This window comes from Symphalangus syndactylus, chromosome 8 (assembly GCF_028878055.3).
Source record: "Symphalangus syndactylus isolate Jambi chromosome 8, NHGRI_mSymSyn1-v2.1_pri, whole genome shotgun sequence".
NCBI lineage: Eukaryota > Metazoa > Chordata > Mammalia > Primates > Hylobatidae > Symphalangus > Symphalangus syndactylus.
In genome coordinates, this window is record NC_072430.2 from 134,533,225 (window position 1) to 134,548,967 (window position 15,743).

General features: G+C 37.2%; 1 protein-coding gene across 50 annotated transcripts in view; it reads right to left on the reverse strand.

Annotated features, from left to right (window-relative positions):
• The window catches only part of TRIP12 (thyroid hormone receptor interactor 12), a 150,587-nt gene that overhangs the window by 59,593 nt on the left and 75,251 nt on the right, over nucleotides 1–15,743 (reverse strand). For all 50 annotated transcript variants that reach the window (XM_055290874.2, XM_063645166.1, XM_063645153.1 and 47 more), the window contains 4 exons: nucleotides 12,647–12,752; nucleotides 11,199–11,335; nucleotides 4,807–4,890; nucleotides 3,311–3,406 (listed from right to left, as the gene is read on the reverse strand). In XM_055290874.2, coding sequence (XP_055146849.1) covers nucleotides 3,311–3,406; nucleotides 4,807–4,890; nucleotides 11,199–11,335; nucleotides 12,647–12,752 — 423 coding nt within the window. The remainder of the gene's footprint in view (nucleotides 1–3,310; nucleotides 3,407–4,806; nucleotides 4,891–11,198; nucleotides 11,336–12,646; nucleotides 12,753–15,743) is intronic.

Consider the following 15,743-nt stretch of genomic DNA (forward strand, 5'->3'; position numbering starts at 1 on the left):
AGCCTGCAGTGAGCCAAGATCACGCCACTGCACTCCAGCCTGGGCGACAGCGAGACTCTGTCTCAAAAAAAAAAAAAAAAAAAAAAAAAAAAAACAACAAAAAACATGTTAAAAAGCAAAACAAAAATGTAACAATGGCACTTTGGAGGATATAAAAATCACTCCTTTTATTAGCCAGTAAAGAGTGAAAAATAATTTTTCCTATATCAACTATTGTCCTGGGCAATCAAATAGAAGGTGAGAAGATATCCTTTATATATTTCTACTAAACTATTAATACTTTCTTTACTTCTCATAAATGAAAAGTGATTATTAAGTCTAAAATACTACAATTTTGTAACCCCTATTACATAGGTACTTAGTTTCAACAGCTTCTTAAAAGACAGACACTATGTACTTCCTAAGAACACACTATGACTTTTCAATAGGCTTTCTTTACCAAGAAAAGAAGATAAAGGCTCGAAACTCAATCTGAAGAGGTCTCTAGATCCAACAACCAGTTTGCAAGAAATACAGTTATGATATTGAGACAATGAAACTTTGACATCTATTGGGTATCTATTATTAAGAAATTACTGTTTTATTTTTTAAGTGTGATAATGTGACTGTGTGTTTTGAGGAGCATTATCTTGAACTACATGATGAAATTTTAAAGATTAATATTAGGTGTCACTTAACAAATGGTGTATGTTCTGAGAAATGCGTTGTTGGCCTATTTTGTCTTGTAAACATCATAGAGTATACTTAAACCACGATGGTACAGCCTACTATACACCTAGGCTGTCTAGTTTAGCCCACTGCTCCTAGGCTAGAAACCTGTACAGCATGTTACTTTACTGAATACTATAGGCAGTTGTAGTAAGTATTTGTATATGTTAATATATCTACACATAGAAGAAGTACAGTAAAAATATGATATAAAAGATTTAAAAATGGTACATCTGTATAGGGCACTTACCATGAATGGAGCTTACCAGGAATGGAAGTTTCTCTGGGTGAGTGAGTGAGTGGTGAGTGAATGTGAAAGCCTAGAATATATACTACTATCAATTTTGTAAACTGTGTATTTACGTATACAAAATTTATAAGGAATATCTTTCTTAAAGAAATTAACTGGCTGGGCGCGGTGGCTCATGCCTGTAATCCTAGCACTTTGGGAGGCTGGGGCGGGCAGATCACAAGGTCAGGAGATCGAGAACATCCTGGCTAACACAGTGAAACCCCGTCTCTACTAAAAATACAAAAAATTAGCCGGACGTGCTGGCATGCGCCTGTAGTCCCAGCTACTCGGGAGGCTGAGGCAGGAGAATCGCTTGAACCTGGGAGGAGGAGGTTGCAGTGAGCCAAGATTGTGCCACTGCACTCCAGCCTGGGCGACAGAGCAAAACTCTGTCTCAAGAAAAAAAAAAAAAAAAAAGAAAAAGAAAAAAGAAATTAACTTTAGTTTCCTGTAACTTTTTTTAACTTTGACTATTTTGTAGTATTAACTAGCTTAAAACACAAACACGATGAACAGCTGTACAAAACATTTTCTTTCTTTATATCCATAGAGTATAAGCTTTTTCTTATTTTGAAAATCTTTTTTTTTTTTTTAGTTATTAAACTGTCTTTTAAAACACTCAGACACAAACATTAACATTAACCTAGGCCTGCACGGGGTGAAGATCATCAGTATCATTATGCTCTACCTCCACATCTTATGTCCCACTGGAAGGTCTTCAGGGGTGATGACAGGCATGAAGCTGTCATCTCCTATGACAACAATGCTTTCTTCTGGAACACCTACTACTGAGGTTTATAGTTAATGTTCTTCTTTAGTATGTAGAAGGAGTACATTCTAAATCAAGCTTGTTCAATGCATGGCCCAGGATGGCTTTGAATGCAGCCCAACAAAAATTCGTAAAGTTTCTTAAAATATTATAAGATTTTTTTGCGATTTTTTTTTTAAGCTCATCAGCTATCATTAGTGTTATTATAGTTAGGGTTACTATATTTTATGTGTGGCCCAAGACAATTCTTCTTCTTCCAATGTGGCCCAGGGAAGCAAAAAGACTGGATACCCCTGGCTCTAAATGATAAAAGTTATGGTTTAAAAATCTGTACTGTATATTAGCTAGATGACAGGCATTTTTCAGCTCCATTATAATCTTGTGGGACTAATGTAGTGTGTGCAATCTGTTGTTGAATGCAACATCATCATGCAGCACATGACTGTATATAATGCCTGGGATTCATTTCAAACTAATATGGGAAGAAGGATGAGAATGAGGCTAGAGATAAAGATTAGATATGAAGTAGGCACTGTTGAAGCTGGGTCATGGGCACAAAGAGGTGTGGCATTGTTTTTGACTCTAGTTCTACTCTACGGTTTATATTAATTTAAGTTCATGTGTAAAGGTTGATGGGAAATACAGGTTTCATATACTTTAAAATCAATACCCTTAGGGACCCCCTGCAACAGTATTTTTTTTTTTTCCTTTCCAGGCTTCTCCCCAGTGATAAATAAAATCAAATTTCTCTTAAAAACAAACAAACAAAAATCTTAAGAAACATTATTACCTGGTTGTAATGTATAGATCATATTTTCATCCCAATTCAAAGAAACAGACCAGGCACAGTGGCTCATGCCTGTAATCCCAGCACTTTGGGAGGTCAAGGTGAGCGGATCACCTGAGGTCAGGAGTTCGAGATCAGCCACCCAACATAGTGAAACCCCATCTCTACTAAAAACACAAAAATTAGCCGGGCTTGGTGGCACACACCTGTAATCCCAGCTACTCAGGAGGCTGAGGTGGGAGGATTGGACCTGACAGGCAGAGGTTGCAGTAAGCCGAGATCACGCCACTGCACTCCAGCCTGGACGACAGAGCAAGACTCCATCTCAAAAAATATATATATAAAAAAAAAGTACTCATGAGAACCAACATCCTTATGTCTAAATATTTAAAGCTATAAAAAATTCAGCTAGCAAACTGTTTAATGTTTTATCCTCTCACCTTGACAAATATATCATTATGACAAACTCAAGATTCAAATCTATGCAAAACATGCCATCAGGTGCCATAATTACCAATGTAATTGTTTGAGATTCTTTATTCTTATTTTGTTCAAACAGAATCAATCTCGCTACAAAATCTGGATTATTCAGCAATGAGAGCTGTATTTAAGGTGTGATTGTGCACAAGCCTTATTTTTAAAAATGGGTTAAAGTTGATGAAAAACTTCTTAATACTTACATCAATAGGTTACAAGTAACAATAGCAGTTGGCTAATTATTGAGGGGCTTCAGGGAAGGAACATTTTTACTTACTAGCTCCACTTCCAATTGTTCTATGGAAAAGCTGTGACATCCGAGGACCAAGAGGACCAAATAGGTGAGGGGGAAGACCCCTTGCCTCTAACAAAGCTAGAGAAAAAAGAAGGGCAGAGTCAACAACTAAGATGACTTCATGCAACTGATCTATCTAAAAATTTCAAGTAACTGATTCATCTCGCTTAATTCATTCAGTCAATGTTACTTTGCTTTCTGGACTTTTAAGAGAAGCTACAAACTTTCAAGACCACCCTAACATATTAAATCAGTGCCAGCAGGAATGTGTAAATATTTCAAGAAAAATCTAAGGTAAATATTTTGTTATTTTGAAGAGCTAATATGTTAAGCACCCTTGCTCTGTTTTCTGTATGACATTATTTCCCAATCAGATACTGGTCATCAGATCCTATAAAACCATATGAATGCAGTATATGATTTTTATTAGTTCCAAAAAGTGAAAACAAAACAAAACAGGCCAGGCATAGTGGCTCACACCTGTAATCCCAGCACTTTGGGAGGCCAAGACGGGAGGATCACCTGAGGTCAGGAGGTCAAGACCAGCCTGGCCAATATGATGAAAGCCCACCTCTACTAAAAATACAAAAATTAGCCAGGTGCAGTGGCAGGCACCTGTAATCCTAGCTACTCAGGAGGTTGAAGCAGGAGAATCATTTGAACACGGGAGGTGGAGTTTGCAGTGAGCTGAGATCATGCCATTGCACTCCAGCCTGGGCAACAGAGTGAGACTCGGTCTCAAAACAATCAAACAAACAAAAACTATGTGTTCCTGAGAGTCCGAGTCATAGAGATACTTGTATGTTCCCTCAGGAACTTAGAAGCAATCAAAAATGATTTATAAATAATACATTTATTGTAAGCCTCACACTGAGATCTGTTATAAATCAAATGAGATAAAAATACATACCCATCCATACATACATAATATTAGGCTGCTTTTGTAAAAGCATTTGTAACATTAAAAAAACCCTACAATTTGTGTATACACTATACATTCATTTTGAAACATGATCAAGAAGACAAAAACCATGGCCAAATGCCTTATTAAAACCCATTTATGCTGCAGGTTGCAATTTTTTGAATTTTTGCATGAATGAAAAGTCAGACCTTAGCGATGGCCTTCAGCAGTAGGATATAAATAACTCCCACATCCTTAGTGTTCCAATAATGGAACACTAGGCCTAAGTGGGTTAAATGCATTCATAATGCTACTGGATACCAGACAAAAATATATTAAGGTACCCGTTTTTCAAGATTTTTAACTTATTTATTACAGAAACCAGCTACACATGCAACCACAATTAAAAAATTTTAAACAAAAATAAATATGTAAGGCTTCCTCTAGTTAAACAGTAAACATGAAGAGGCGGATAGCTCATCTTCCAATTCCAAATCATGAAATTGCTACTAAAAAGAATGGTATTAACAGGTAGCTCATGGTAATGGTTTCTTGTAGGCTCAATAACTGTTTTTACCTTGCAAACGTCCCATCTCGGAATCATCTGATTCACTCTCCCCAGAGGTGGTCATGCCAACAGCCCCTGCAACAGAACTAGAGGCTTGGGGTGGAGGGGAAACATGAGGGTTAGGAGGAGCACTTAAACACATTATGTCTGGCTTATCTTAGAAAAACCAAAGTTTTGTGGACTACAATTGAATAAAGGCAATTAAACTTGTCTTGCTACTGTACACTCAGCTATTCTTCTAGACTTTATCCTGTAGCTTTTAGGAATGAAAGGAGAGCTCAACTATTTTAGTATTAAAAAGGTTGTATTTTTATGCTTGTTCTTCATTTATATGTGGCTTTTGACAAATTTCTTGTGCCTTTGAAACTGTTCTTTAATTAAGATGTCCTGAATCCCTCTTCTGAAAGTCAATAAAGAACATACTGCTATAACAATTGTGATTATTTAACAGATGGCCAATTAGTAACAAAAATAATAAAAAGGCAAAATTGACATTTGGGGGTACTGTTGTATGTAGATATCTGCATTCTAAGTCTGCTTTATTCCCGGACTACAGTCTTGATACAATTATTTATCTGTTTTCATTAACTTCAAGAGTGCAAAAAGATATTACAACTAACAGATGACTGCTATGAAGCATGAAGGAGGCTGGGCATGGTGGCTCACTCCTGTAACACCAACACTTTGCGGGCCATGGCATAAGGATCATTTAAGCTCAGGGGTTCAAGAGCAACCCGAGCAATATAGTGAGACGTGTAGTCCCAGCTACTGAGTTGGGCATGCCTGAGTTGACAGCACTGCTTGGGCCCAGGAGGTAGAGGCTGCAGTGTGCCATGATCGTGCCACTGCACTCCAGCCTGAGCGGCAGGGCCAGACTCTGTCTCAAAACAAAAACAAAAAGTATGAAAGACAGGGCAACTAAAGTGTCAAAACTAGTGTTAAATGAAGAGTTAAGATTCAGGATACTATTAATCGAAATACTAACCTGACCAACAATGACAAAAAAAACAGTCTAAGCTAATGGAGGAAGAATCTATTATAAATCTGAACAGGAAGTAAAACCATATTCCTGCAAAACTAGCAGTTAATTGTGCCTCTATGTGTCTGCTGAGGTCAAAGGTTTTTTATTTTTTTTTATTTTTTGGGTTTTTTTTTAACACAGATGATTGATCTACATAAGCTCTTCCACAATACCTTAAGCCCTATATACTGCACAGATTGTGACAGAATGCAAGCCAGGAAGAATATTTTTGTCATAATTGTTAAAGAGGCATGTGTGAATAACATATGTGAATTTAAAGAGCTTGTCTGAAGAAAAAGATGCCAAAATACCAGCCACTGACTGTATTTTCATACTACTATTCTCTTCACACACCATTAAGTATTTTCTATGTAACTTCATTATTGGGATTAAAAAAAATTCTTGGAAAAACTTATGGTTTAGAACAGGGTCAGCAAAATATGGCCCAAAGGCCAAATCCAGTCCACCACATGGTTTTGTAAATAAAAATTTTATTAGAACACAGCTGTACTCATTCATTTACAAGTCTGTGGCTGCTTTCACGCTATAATTACAGAATTGAGTATCTGCAACAGAGACTACATAAAGCATAAAACATTTACTATCTGGCCTTTTACAAAAATGTTGGAAACTCCCCCACCACTCCGAAAGGTTTAGAGCCACAGAGAGACAGATTAACCAGAAATACTAAAGTTGTATAAAGGTTGAGCAAAATCCACACTTCTGGTAAAGAAAAAGGAAATTAACCAATAACTACACACTATAATGTTACTTACAGGTAGGCAGCATTTATGAAACGCTTACCATACATAGGCATTGTCTAAGTCTCCTCGTAACTGTACAAAAGGTATTATAATCATCATGCACATAAGGAAACTAAAGTTTTGTGACTTTGAGCATACTTGGCCAAGGTCAGATAGCTGGTTATGGATGAGAGATCTGAACTCAGGAAGTCTGACTTCACAGGTTGTACCCTTAGAAACTGTATGACTCAAATATATTCTTTAGCAGTGATTTTTAATTCAAATACAGTTGCTTCTTCACATTATACAGAAATGCTGTTAACGAATACTGTTACTAGGTACAATTATAACTGAAATGGCTCTTAAACTTATCTTAAGACTATTCCATCTATGTGGGAAGCAAATACCAAGTTTTAACAAATGAAATAGTGGGTATTTTTAAAACACACTCTGGAACCCATACATCAAAAAACAAACACATAGAAATCTAACCTGTTAGAGTACTGCTGAGTTTTTAAGGTTATTTATCAGAGAATCTACTTGATTTTACTTTAAAATGTTCTCCAGACCTACAAACATTAAAGGTTTCTACCTTACATTACTTCTTAAATATTTTATTCTAATGACTCTCATAATGAGTATCTCAAACTGCACTGCCACAAAGACATCAATTAACCAAAACATAAAACCTATAGAAGAACATAATTAAAAGAGATGCTAAGGTTCTATTATAGCAGGGTCCCAACCTTTGGGGAGCCACAGAATCTTTTTTATTTTTATTTTTTGAGACAGGGTCTTGCTCTCCTGCCCAAGCTGAAGTGCAATGGTGCAATTTACAGCTCACTGCAACTTCCGCCTCCAGGGCTCAAGCGATCCTCCCGCCTCCGCCTCCTGAGTAGCTGGTACCAAAGGCACATGCCACCAAGCCTGGCTAAGTTTTGTATTTTTTTGTAGAGACAGGGTTTCACCATGTTGCCCAGACTGATCTCAATCTCCTGAACTGAAGTGATCCACCTGCCTCGGCCTCCAAATGTTGGGGTTGCAGGTGTGAGCCACTGCCAGAAGTCTGATTATCAGTAGAGGGTAGGGTGCTGGTTTTGACAGAAATTGGAAACTAACTGTGAAGAAAAGGATTCTTTTGCCATATCTCTGACAGCAAGTATTAAGCTTTTGTTCCCTTTTATGAAGTAGTTTAGGTTATCTAAAATGGGAGTTTAGATATGAGTCACGAGTTATCTAATTTTGTAAAACATATATAAAAACTATTTTTGTATGTTTTACAAAATTCGTTTGGTTTTACCAAAACAAAACAAAAAAACTACTAGTTTTGTAAGTTTTACAAAATTAGAAGACCTAAACCAGCCAAGCCTCTGGCTAATTTAAGTGGTAGTATAGAGATAACTGTTCTGTAAGGTCATGCAGGTACGAAAATGTAATTAATCAACAGGAGTCAGCTACAGTTCTTTAGTCAAGGCTTCAAACCTCCTTAGGCATAGGCCAGATTTGTTCCCACAGTCAAATATAAAAATGTGACTATCACCGGGTGCGGTGGCTCACGCCTGTAATCCCAGCACTTTTGGAGGCCGAGGCGGGCGGATCACGAGGTCAGGAGATCGAGACCATCCTGGCTAACATGGTGAAACCCCGTCTCTACTAAAAATACAAAAAATTAGTCGAGCGCGGTGGCGGGCGCCTGTAGTCCCAGCTACTCAGGAGCCTGAGGCAGGAGAATGGTGTGAACCCGGGAGGCGGAGCTTGCAGTGAGCCGAGATCGCGCCACTGCACTCTGGCCTGGGTGAAAGAGCAAGACTCTGTCTCCAAAAAAAAAAAAAAAAAAAAAAATATGTGACTATCAGTAGATAAAATCCAATTCCAGATTTTCACAGATATTTCCCGTTTAGTCTTAGCCTATCTTCACAGTACCGTGTAAGACAGTTTACAATACACACAAGTGAAAACACTGGAGAGATATTGTCTAAATCAGAATACAAACATTCTATTATGGAGTGACAAGTTTTTATACTTTAACCAATTGATGCAAAGTTAACAAAATTGGACCACTTTCCTTATGTGATCTAACCCTGATCATTTCTTCTGAAACTATAAAGCTACCCAATGCAAAATGAAGCTGACATTATTTTACAAGCATAAAAAAAAATAGTTCATTCCTTACTTTAGTACCCCTAGCATTTGCAAGACTTTATCAACACTATAAAGGTCTGTACAGTTCTGATTATGTCCAAATCTAAGAATGCATAGGAGACCAGGTGCAGAGGCTCACGCCTGTAATCCCAGTACTTTGGGAGGCCAATGTGGGCAGATCACTTGAGGTCAGGAGTTGGACAGCAGCCTGGCCAACATGGTGAAACCCCTTGTGTACTAAAAATACAAAAATTAGCCAGGTGTGGCGGCAGGCGCCTGTAGTCCCGACTACTTAGGAGGCTGAGGCAAGAGAATCACTTGAACCCAGGAGGCAGAGGCTGTAGTGAGCTGCGACTGCAACACCGCACTCCAACCTGGGCAACAGAGAGAAACTTTTCCCCAAAGAAGAAAAAAAAAAAAGAATGCACAGGAGTCTGCCTCTGACTCGTGGGAAAGTGTGGCAAACACTACACTTTCAACTTCGAAGGCTAGCATTTCTTACATGAAGAGCTAATGTGGTTGGGCTTTTTAAAATAATAACAACATTATTTCCAAATAAATGTTTCCAATGGAGTCTTACACATCAACTATACAAGTACTATCTGAAAACGTTTACTTGTCAAAAGAAGCTCTAAGTCCACAAACCTATATACACCATACTAATTTAGGTTTGTATTTTCTTTTACATTCCCATTTTACACATGCAGAAGCTAAAGCACATTATCATGAAGAACTTAATGCAAAGCTGCTAAATAATTAGCTTATTTCCCCACAAATACTTTCATGAGTCAGCAGAGAAATTCCCATAATTCATAAGAGATCTATCCTCCAAAATGTAATGAAGTCAGTCTTCTAATACAAGTGCACATGCCACATGTATTTTTATCACCAGCTACAATACACAGCTTGGGAAACACCTGTATCACACTGTAATTTCAAACATAAATGACAATGGAATGCCTGGAAGTGTTTAGAAAGGCAGTCGGATGAGCCTGATTCCCATATGCTTTTATCCTCTTAGGTAAATAAATAGGGGAACAAAATTTTACACCCCGTTCCCATTCCAGTCTTCAATTATATATTCATATAAATTATATAAACTCTTGTAACTGCATTAGACAACAATGCTGTTACAAATATGCCTGGCTTTGGGAAGTCACACATCACAGCTTGTAACCCTGAGCAAGCATAAGCAATGTTTGTCTCTGTTTTTCCTCACTTAAAAAATAATAACAGCACTCATACCTCAGCAGGTTGTTTGGAATATTAAATGAGAGTATACGTAAAGTGCTTAATACTATGGCTGGACTGCAACGTAGTGTACACTGTGTATTAGTTATAATAATTACTGTAGTGAGTCTACATTAATAGCCTGCAGCTCCTTTTCTGTTACACATTTGGGAATTGCCCCATTTCTACGTTCAGGCTTTGAATAAACATTAAAAGACTGGGAAGGAGTGTACAACACTGGGACAGACTGTGAGTCACAACCAATTTTAATGAGTTGCAATGAAATGGACTTTCCAAATATCTACCATTTAAACCTTCAAAAAACTATTCTAGGAAAACAAATATGGAAAAAAAACTCCTCTCTCACCATATAATTTATCATATAAAACTAAGAAAGTGTAGTGCTTAAAAGAAAAAAATGCTAAGCTAGACAAAACAAGAAGACATCAATAGCAGGTAAATCACAACCTTCCTGGCAATCTATGACATATGATCAACCACAGACATTAAAGAAAATGACAATGTATCCTAATAGTAAACAATAGTATCTGAAATATCTTTGTTCAAAAGGAAGTATATGCCTGTATCTAAACCTGTATGTATCATCTGATTTAAGGGACTCATACATATAAGCCTATAGTGATTGATATTAACATTTTTTTATCTGTTGTTCATGTCATTGAGAAATGTCAATAGAAACTACATTTTGATATCCATCAGCAAGAATTAATAGTTGAAGTATTAGCCTTGTTTTGGTACAGGTAATGGGTACATATTTAAAGCTGAGAGAAAAGCTTTAATTTTTGTGCTTCTATTATATCAAGAATAAAAATGAGAAGCCCAAAACAATATAAATACTATTCTTATAGCTAAGGTTCAGACTGAATACTTGTATTTTAGGGCTTACAAAAATTCTAAATTAAAATTTATATATGTGTGAAGAAATTTAAACTATATCCTTACATTTTTACTATGAATTTAAATTCTTTCCATCAGTGGGCAGTTATACACACTAGTCAACATATAAAAAGCTTAAACAGAGTTTACTTCTTCCTAAAAGCCTTTTGAATGTAATTAGTGCAAATTTGGATGAGAATTTTAAAATGGCAACCAAATCCAACTAATCAAAATATCAAACTGGTAAAGTAAAATAAAACAGAACAAGAAGTTTATACGATAGTAACACCTAGCATACTTCCCTCCCTCCGCCCATCAAATCTGTAAAAGACAGAAACACATTTTAAAGCTAAGAAGTACCAATCTACCTGCAGCTCCTTGGGGAGCTTCATCTGTCCGAGCAGCTGAAGAATTTACTGCCTCCTGGTTGCTTTCAGGGTCTGCCATTTTCTCCTGTCGACGAGCTTCAGCTGCTCCTCTTTTGCCCAGGCCAGAGCCTCGCCGACTACAACAGAAAAATGTCATCATGGGCAGCATTACCAGTGAACCAGGAGCAATGTATACACAACACAAAGCTCAAATTCATGGAGCACAAAGCCAGTTTCTTCTTCGTCCTCTTTTTAAATAAAAGTAAGTGCAGAAACTCACCATGTATAACAACCAAGACTTTGTATATTTAAAATTCTTCCAAGTTATACTGCATTTACAATACAAGCTTTTGTGTTACTGTGAGCTGTTGTCATCCTCAGAAACAGAAATGATTTTTAAAACACTTCCAACTAAACAGAAAAGTGACTCTTCCTGCAGAGTAAATTCAATTCATTTAAAATAGAGCATCATTTCCAGGGTAAATAGTGGATTACTACTGGCTGGATGCGGTAGCTCACGCCTGTAATCCCAGCACTTTGGGAGGCTGAGGCAGGTGGATCACCTGAGCTCAGGAGTTCAAGATCAGCCTGACCAATACGATGAAACCTTGTCTCTACTAAAAATACAAAAATTAGCCAGGTGTGGTGGCATGCGCCTGTAGTCCCAGCTACTTCAGAAACCAATTAGGCAACAGTACAGCCATTAAAACAGGCAACCTTTTTGATTCATTAATCACACTATTGGGAAATTTAACTATCTTTTAAAAAAAAAACCCAAATCTGCATAAAGATGCTCATTAGAAGTATATTTGGCAGACTAGAACTCTGTAAATAGCCAAAGGTCCTGCTACTGTCAACAGTATTGTGAAAATAGCATAACAACAAAGGAAAAGTAGAGGATAAAAGTATCGTCAAGAAATAGAATGATTAAAACTTAGTAAAAACATGTAAGTAATAAATAAATATTGCGGAGAAATTCACAAAGATAATACCGGTTATGTTAGAATATGTCTTTACTCAAGTAAAAAAAAATTTAAATAATTTTTAAAAAATCGTCAGGCACGGTGGCTCACGCCTGTAATCCCAACACTTTGAGAGGCTGAGGAGGGTGGATCACTCGAGGTTGGGAGTTGGAGACCAGCCCGGCCAACATGGTGAAACCATGTCTCTACTAAAAATACAAAAATTAACTGGGTGGGGTTGCAGGCACCTGTAATCACAGCTACTAGGGAGGCCAAGGCAGGAGAATCACCTGAACCCGGGAGGCGCAGGTTGCAGTGAGCCAAGATTGCGCCACTGCACTCCAGCCTGGGTGACAAGAGCAAGACTCCATCAAAAAACAAACAAAACAAAAAACAACCTATGGAGTTAAGTATTTTGATGAAAGCTGAAACTGAGCAAAAGAAGATAAATGAACTCACTATAAACAAACAAACAAAAAAAATTACCTGGTACTAGCACAGGAGCCCGTGGTCTTTTGGCGTGTGCTCCGCCTCAAACTGGGGAGCTCAGCAGGTGGAGACTCACTGCGTTTCTTCGTAGATTTTCTTAAACCTATCCACGGAAAATGGAAGTGTAATTTTATAATGAGAAATTATCATTAATTAAAAATTATAAAATTCTTCAGGTCATCATGTTCAAAACTTGACAGAATATTTTTATAACCTCTCCAACAATATTGCTAGCTGTATTTCCACAGCCTATTCATAACGAAAAAGCTAATGGTACTTGGCACTCCAGTTCAGGATCGGTCTTCTCACTTGGGCCCAACCTTGACCCAAGCTATCCCCAGAGTCCTGCCTATCTCTCCTCTTTCAAAGTTCTTTTCTCACCTGCTCCTCTTCTCCACTAACAAAGATGAGTTTTTTTGTATATACCATTTATTTCAAGAATTTACTAAACGTCATTAACTTTATCAACTTTGTGACACTGTTCTTATATTGTCCCATTTCAGTTAGTTTATATAAGGCTCATCAATAAGGTATGAGAGAACAAAATGAGTTATACCACCCATCAGAAAGGTACATGCACTTGGACTGAAGGTTATTAGGAAGTCTGATTTATAAAATATTGTATAATTAGGGGGGAGAGTCAATTAAGCACACTTTACATTTTATTCTGGAAGCTAACTTATGCCTTTACAGGTCAATAGGCTCGAAAATGGTGTATCAATTAAGTAAAGTTTATTACTATTTTATGAACAATAAGAAAGCCAAGACAGCATCCACCCTCGCCCAACCCTCACGGTCTTACCATAAATGACATCCTAGGCTTTATACTCAATCTAAACAAAGACCTCCAACAGTGAAAGGTCTCCAAAGTTACCAATCATATTTCCATGAGAACTCAGCATCATCTTAAATAGCTGTTAACTTTTTCAGAGACCAATTAATTATAGAATTGGTCCTGGTCACTTGCTTCTTTTCAGGAAGTTTTAATTTTGCTGATTTCATTGCTTTAAAGGGGAAAAACAATTCTTTACTCTTTTGGGAAAAAAACAGCAGTAAAAGAACTGGGAGAGAAACAGTAAACAGGATTCTAGACATTTTCTTGATCTTTTAGACTCAAATTAAAACTTTAGTTCATTCAACTTGGGACGGTCTTTACAGCAGACTTAAAGGGAGAGTTGCTAAGTGAAAAATCAACTTATTCAAGAATCTGCAAACATGAAACAGAAGCTATATAGATAAAAATCTAAGTTTAGACAGGCATTTCCTTTTAGACATCTAAACTATATCTTTTGGGCCTTTTTCAAAATAACTTTCATGAAAGATTATCTAAACAGGTGAAGCTGACATAAAAGAATCAAAGAATGAAACTTTAATTGGGAAAAGATGATTGGCTTAAGAGTTTATTAAATTTCAATCTTATTTTTAGGTTGGTTTTCTACATAGCATACTGCCAGAATTACTGGATATAATCATATGCCTGATATCCTATGCTGTCTTTGTCAGGGCACACAATCTGGTCACCTAAGAGACAGGGCATGGAAACAGATCTAGGGAGCTAGCTTGGTAATACGTTTGGCTAATTAGCATCATGTTTAATATTTTAAAAATTCATAAATTATTTTAAAATAGTATTTCAGAAAGCATTCAATTTTACACTTGCTTTTCTATCGGATTTGTGTGACTAAGTTAAAGTAGACTTAGGAATGTACAGTTTAGAGAGAAAAAAACGCAAACGTACATTATATTAAAACACACCAAAAAATATAGTGTTTTTGCTTATAACAAAGCACTTAAAACCCTGTATTCTTGTCATTTAGTATTACATAGTACTTCATTCATGAATACTAAAATATCTTTATACATACCATGATACAGTAATAGACAGTAGCACACACTTTTGCATCTATTTAGTGATATTAAAAATAAATTATTCAAACTAATGTACTGTGGGCTACACTGCTGATTTGAAGTGATGACATATTTTTTAATCAAACTTTATTTTACTCTTTCACTATTCATGTCCTAAAATAGACTTCACTGTTTAACTCTCTTTTACACTGTCTTCAACTATAACTTACATGTGATAATAATATACTTATTGTGAGTGGTTCAACGGGTTTGACAAATGTATTTACCCATATAACCAGCATCACCATTAAGACACAAACATTTCCATTGCTCTAAAAGGTCCTTCCTGATCCCTTGTAGGTAATTCTCTTATTTTCTCTTTCTCTCTCTCTATCTCTCTCCACCCCCCTCCCTCCCTCCTTCTCTCCCTCCCTCCCCACCCCCCTTTCCCAGGCTCTGTAATGCAGCAAAACTACATTTATCGTTTACCTTTATGATGCCACTCAACAAGAATGTCACTGGTCAGATTAATATACTCTTACCCCAAAGGTTTTGTGTAATGAAGTTAGGTATAAATGTAGATGTACTCTTTCCCTCAAAATTCTTGACCTTATTATATTGGTATAGGTATACATGCCCTTGTTCCTACAATCTTTAAACCTCTGGATAAAGATGAAACTGGAGGTTAGTATTGTCTGCCTAAAAATCCTAATTGTTCTGTTCTCCAATATAGATGTGTCTATAAAACAAACAAACAAACAAACAAACAAACAAAAACAGGCTGAGCATGGTGGCTCATGCCTGTAATCCCAGCACTTTAGGAGGCCAAGGCCAGAGCATCATTTGAGTCCTAAGAGTTTGAGACCAGCCTGGGCAACGCAGATCTTGTCCTCACAAGAAAACCAAACCAAAACAACAAACAAAAAACACAGGCTGGATATAGTGGGGCTCATGCCTGAAATCCCAGCAATTTGGGAGGCTGAGGCTGGAGGAATGGGGGAGCCCAGGAGTTTGAGACCAGCATCAACAACACTGTAAGACCCTGTGTCTCCACAAAAAATAAATAAAAATAAATTAGCTGGGCATGGTGATGCATGTCTATAATCCCAGCTACTTAGGAAACTGACGCGGGAGGATCCTTTAAGCCCAGGAGTCCAAGGCCACAGATCGCACTACTGCACTCCAGCCTGGATGATAGAGTGAGACCTTGCAAAAGAAAAGGAAGAAAAGGAAGGGAGGGGAGAAG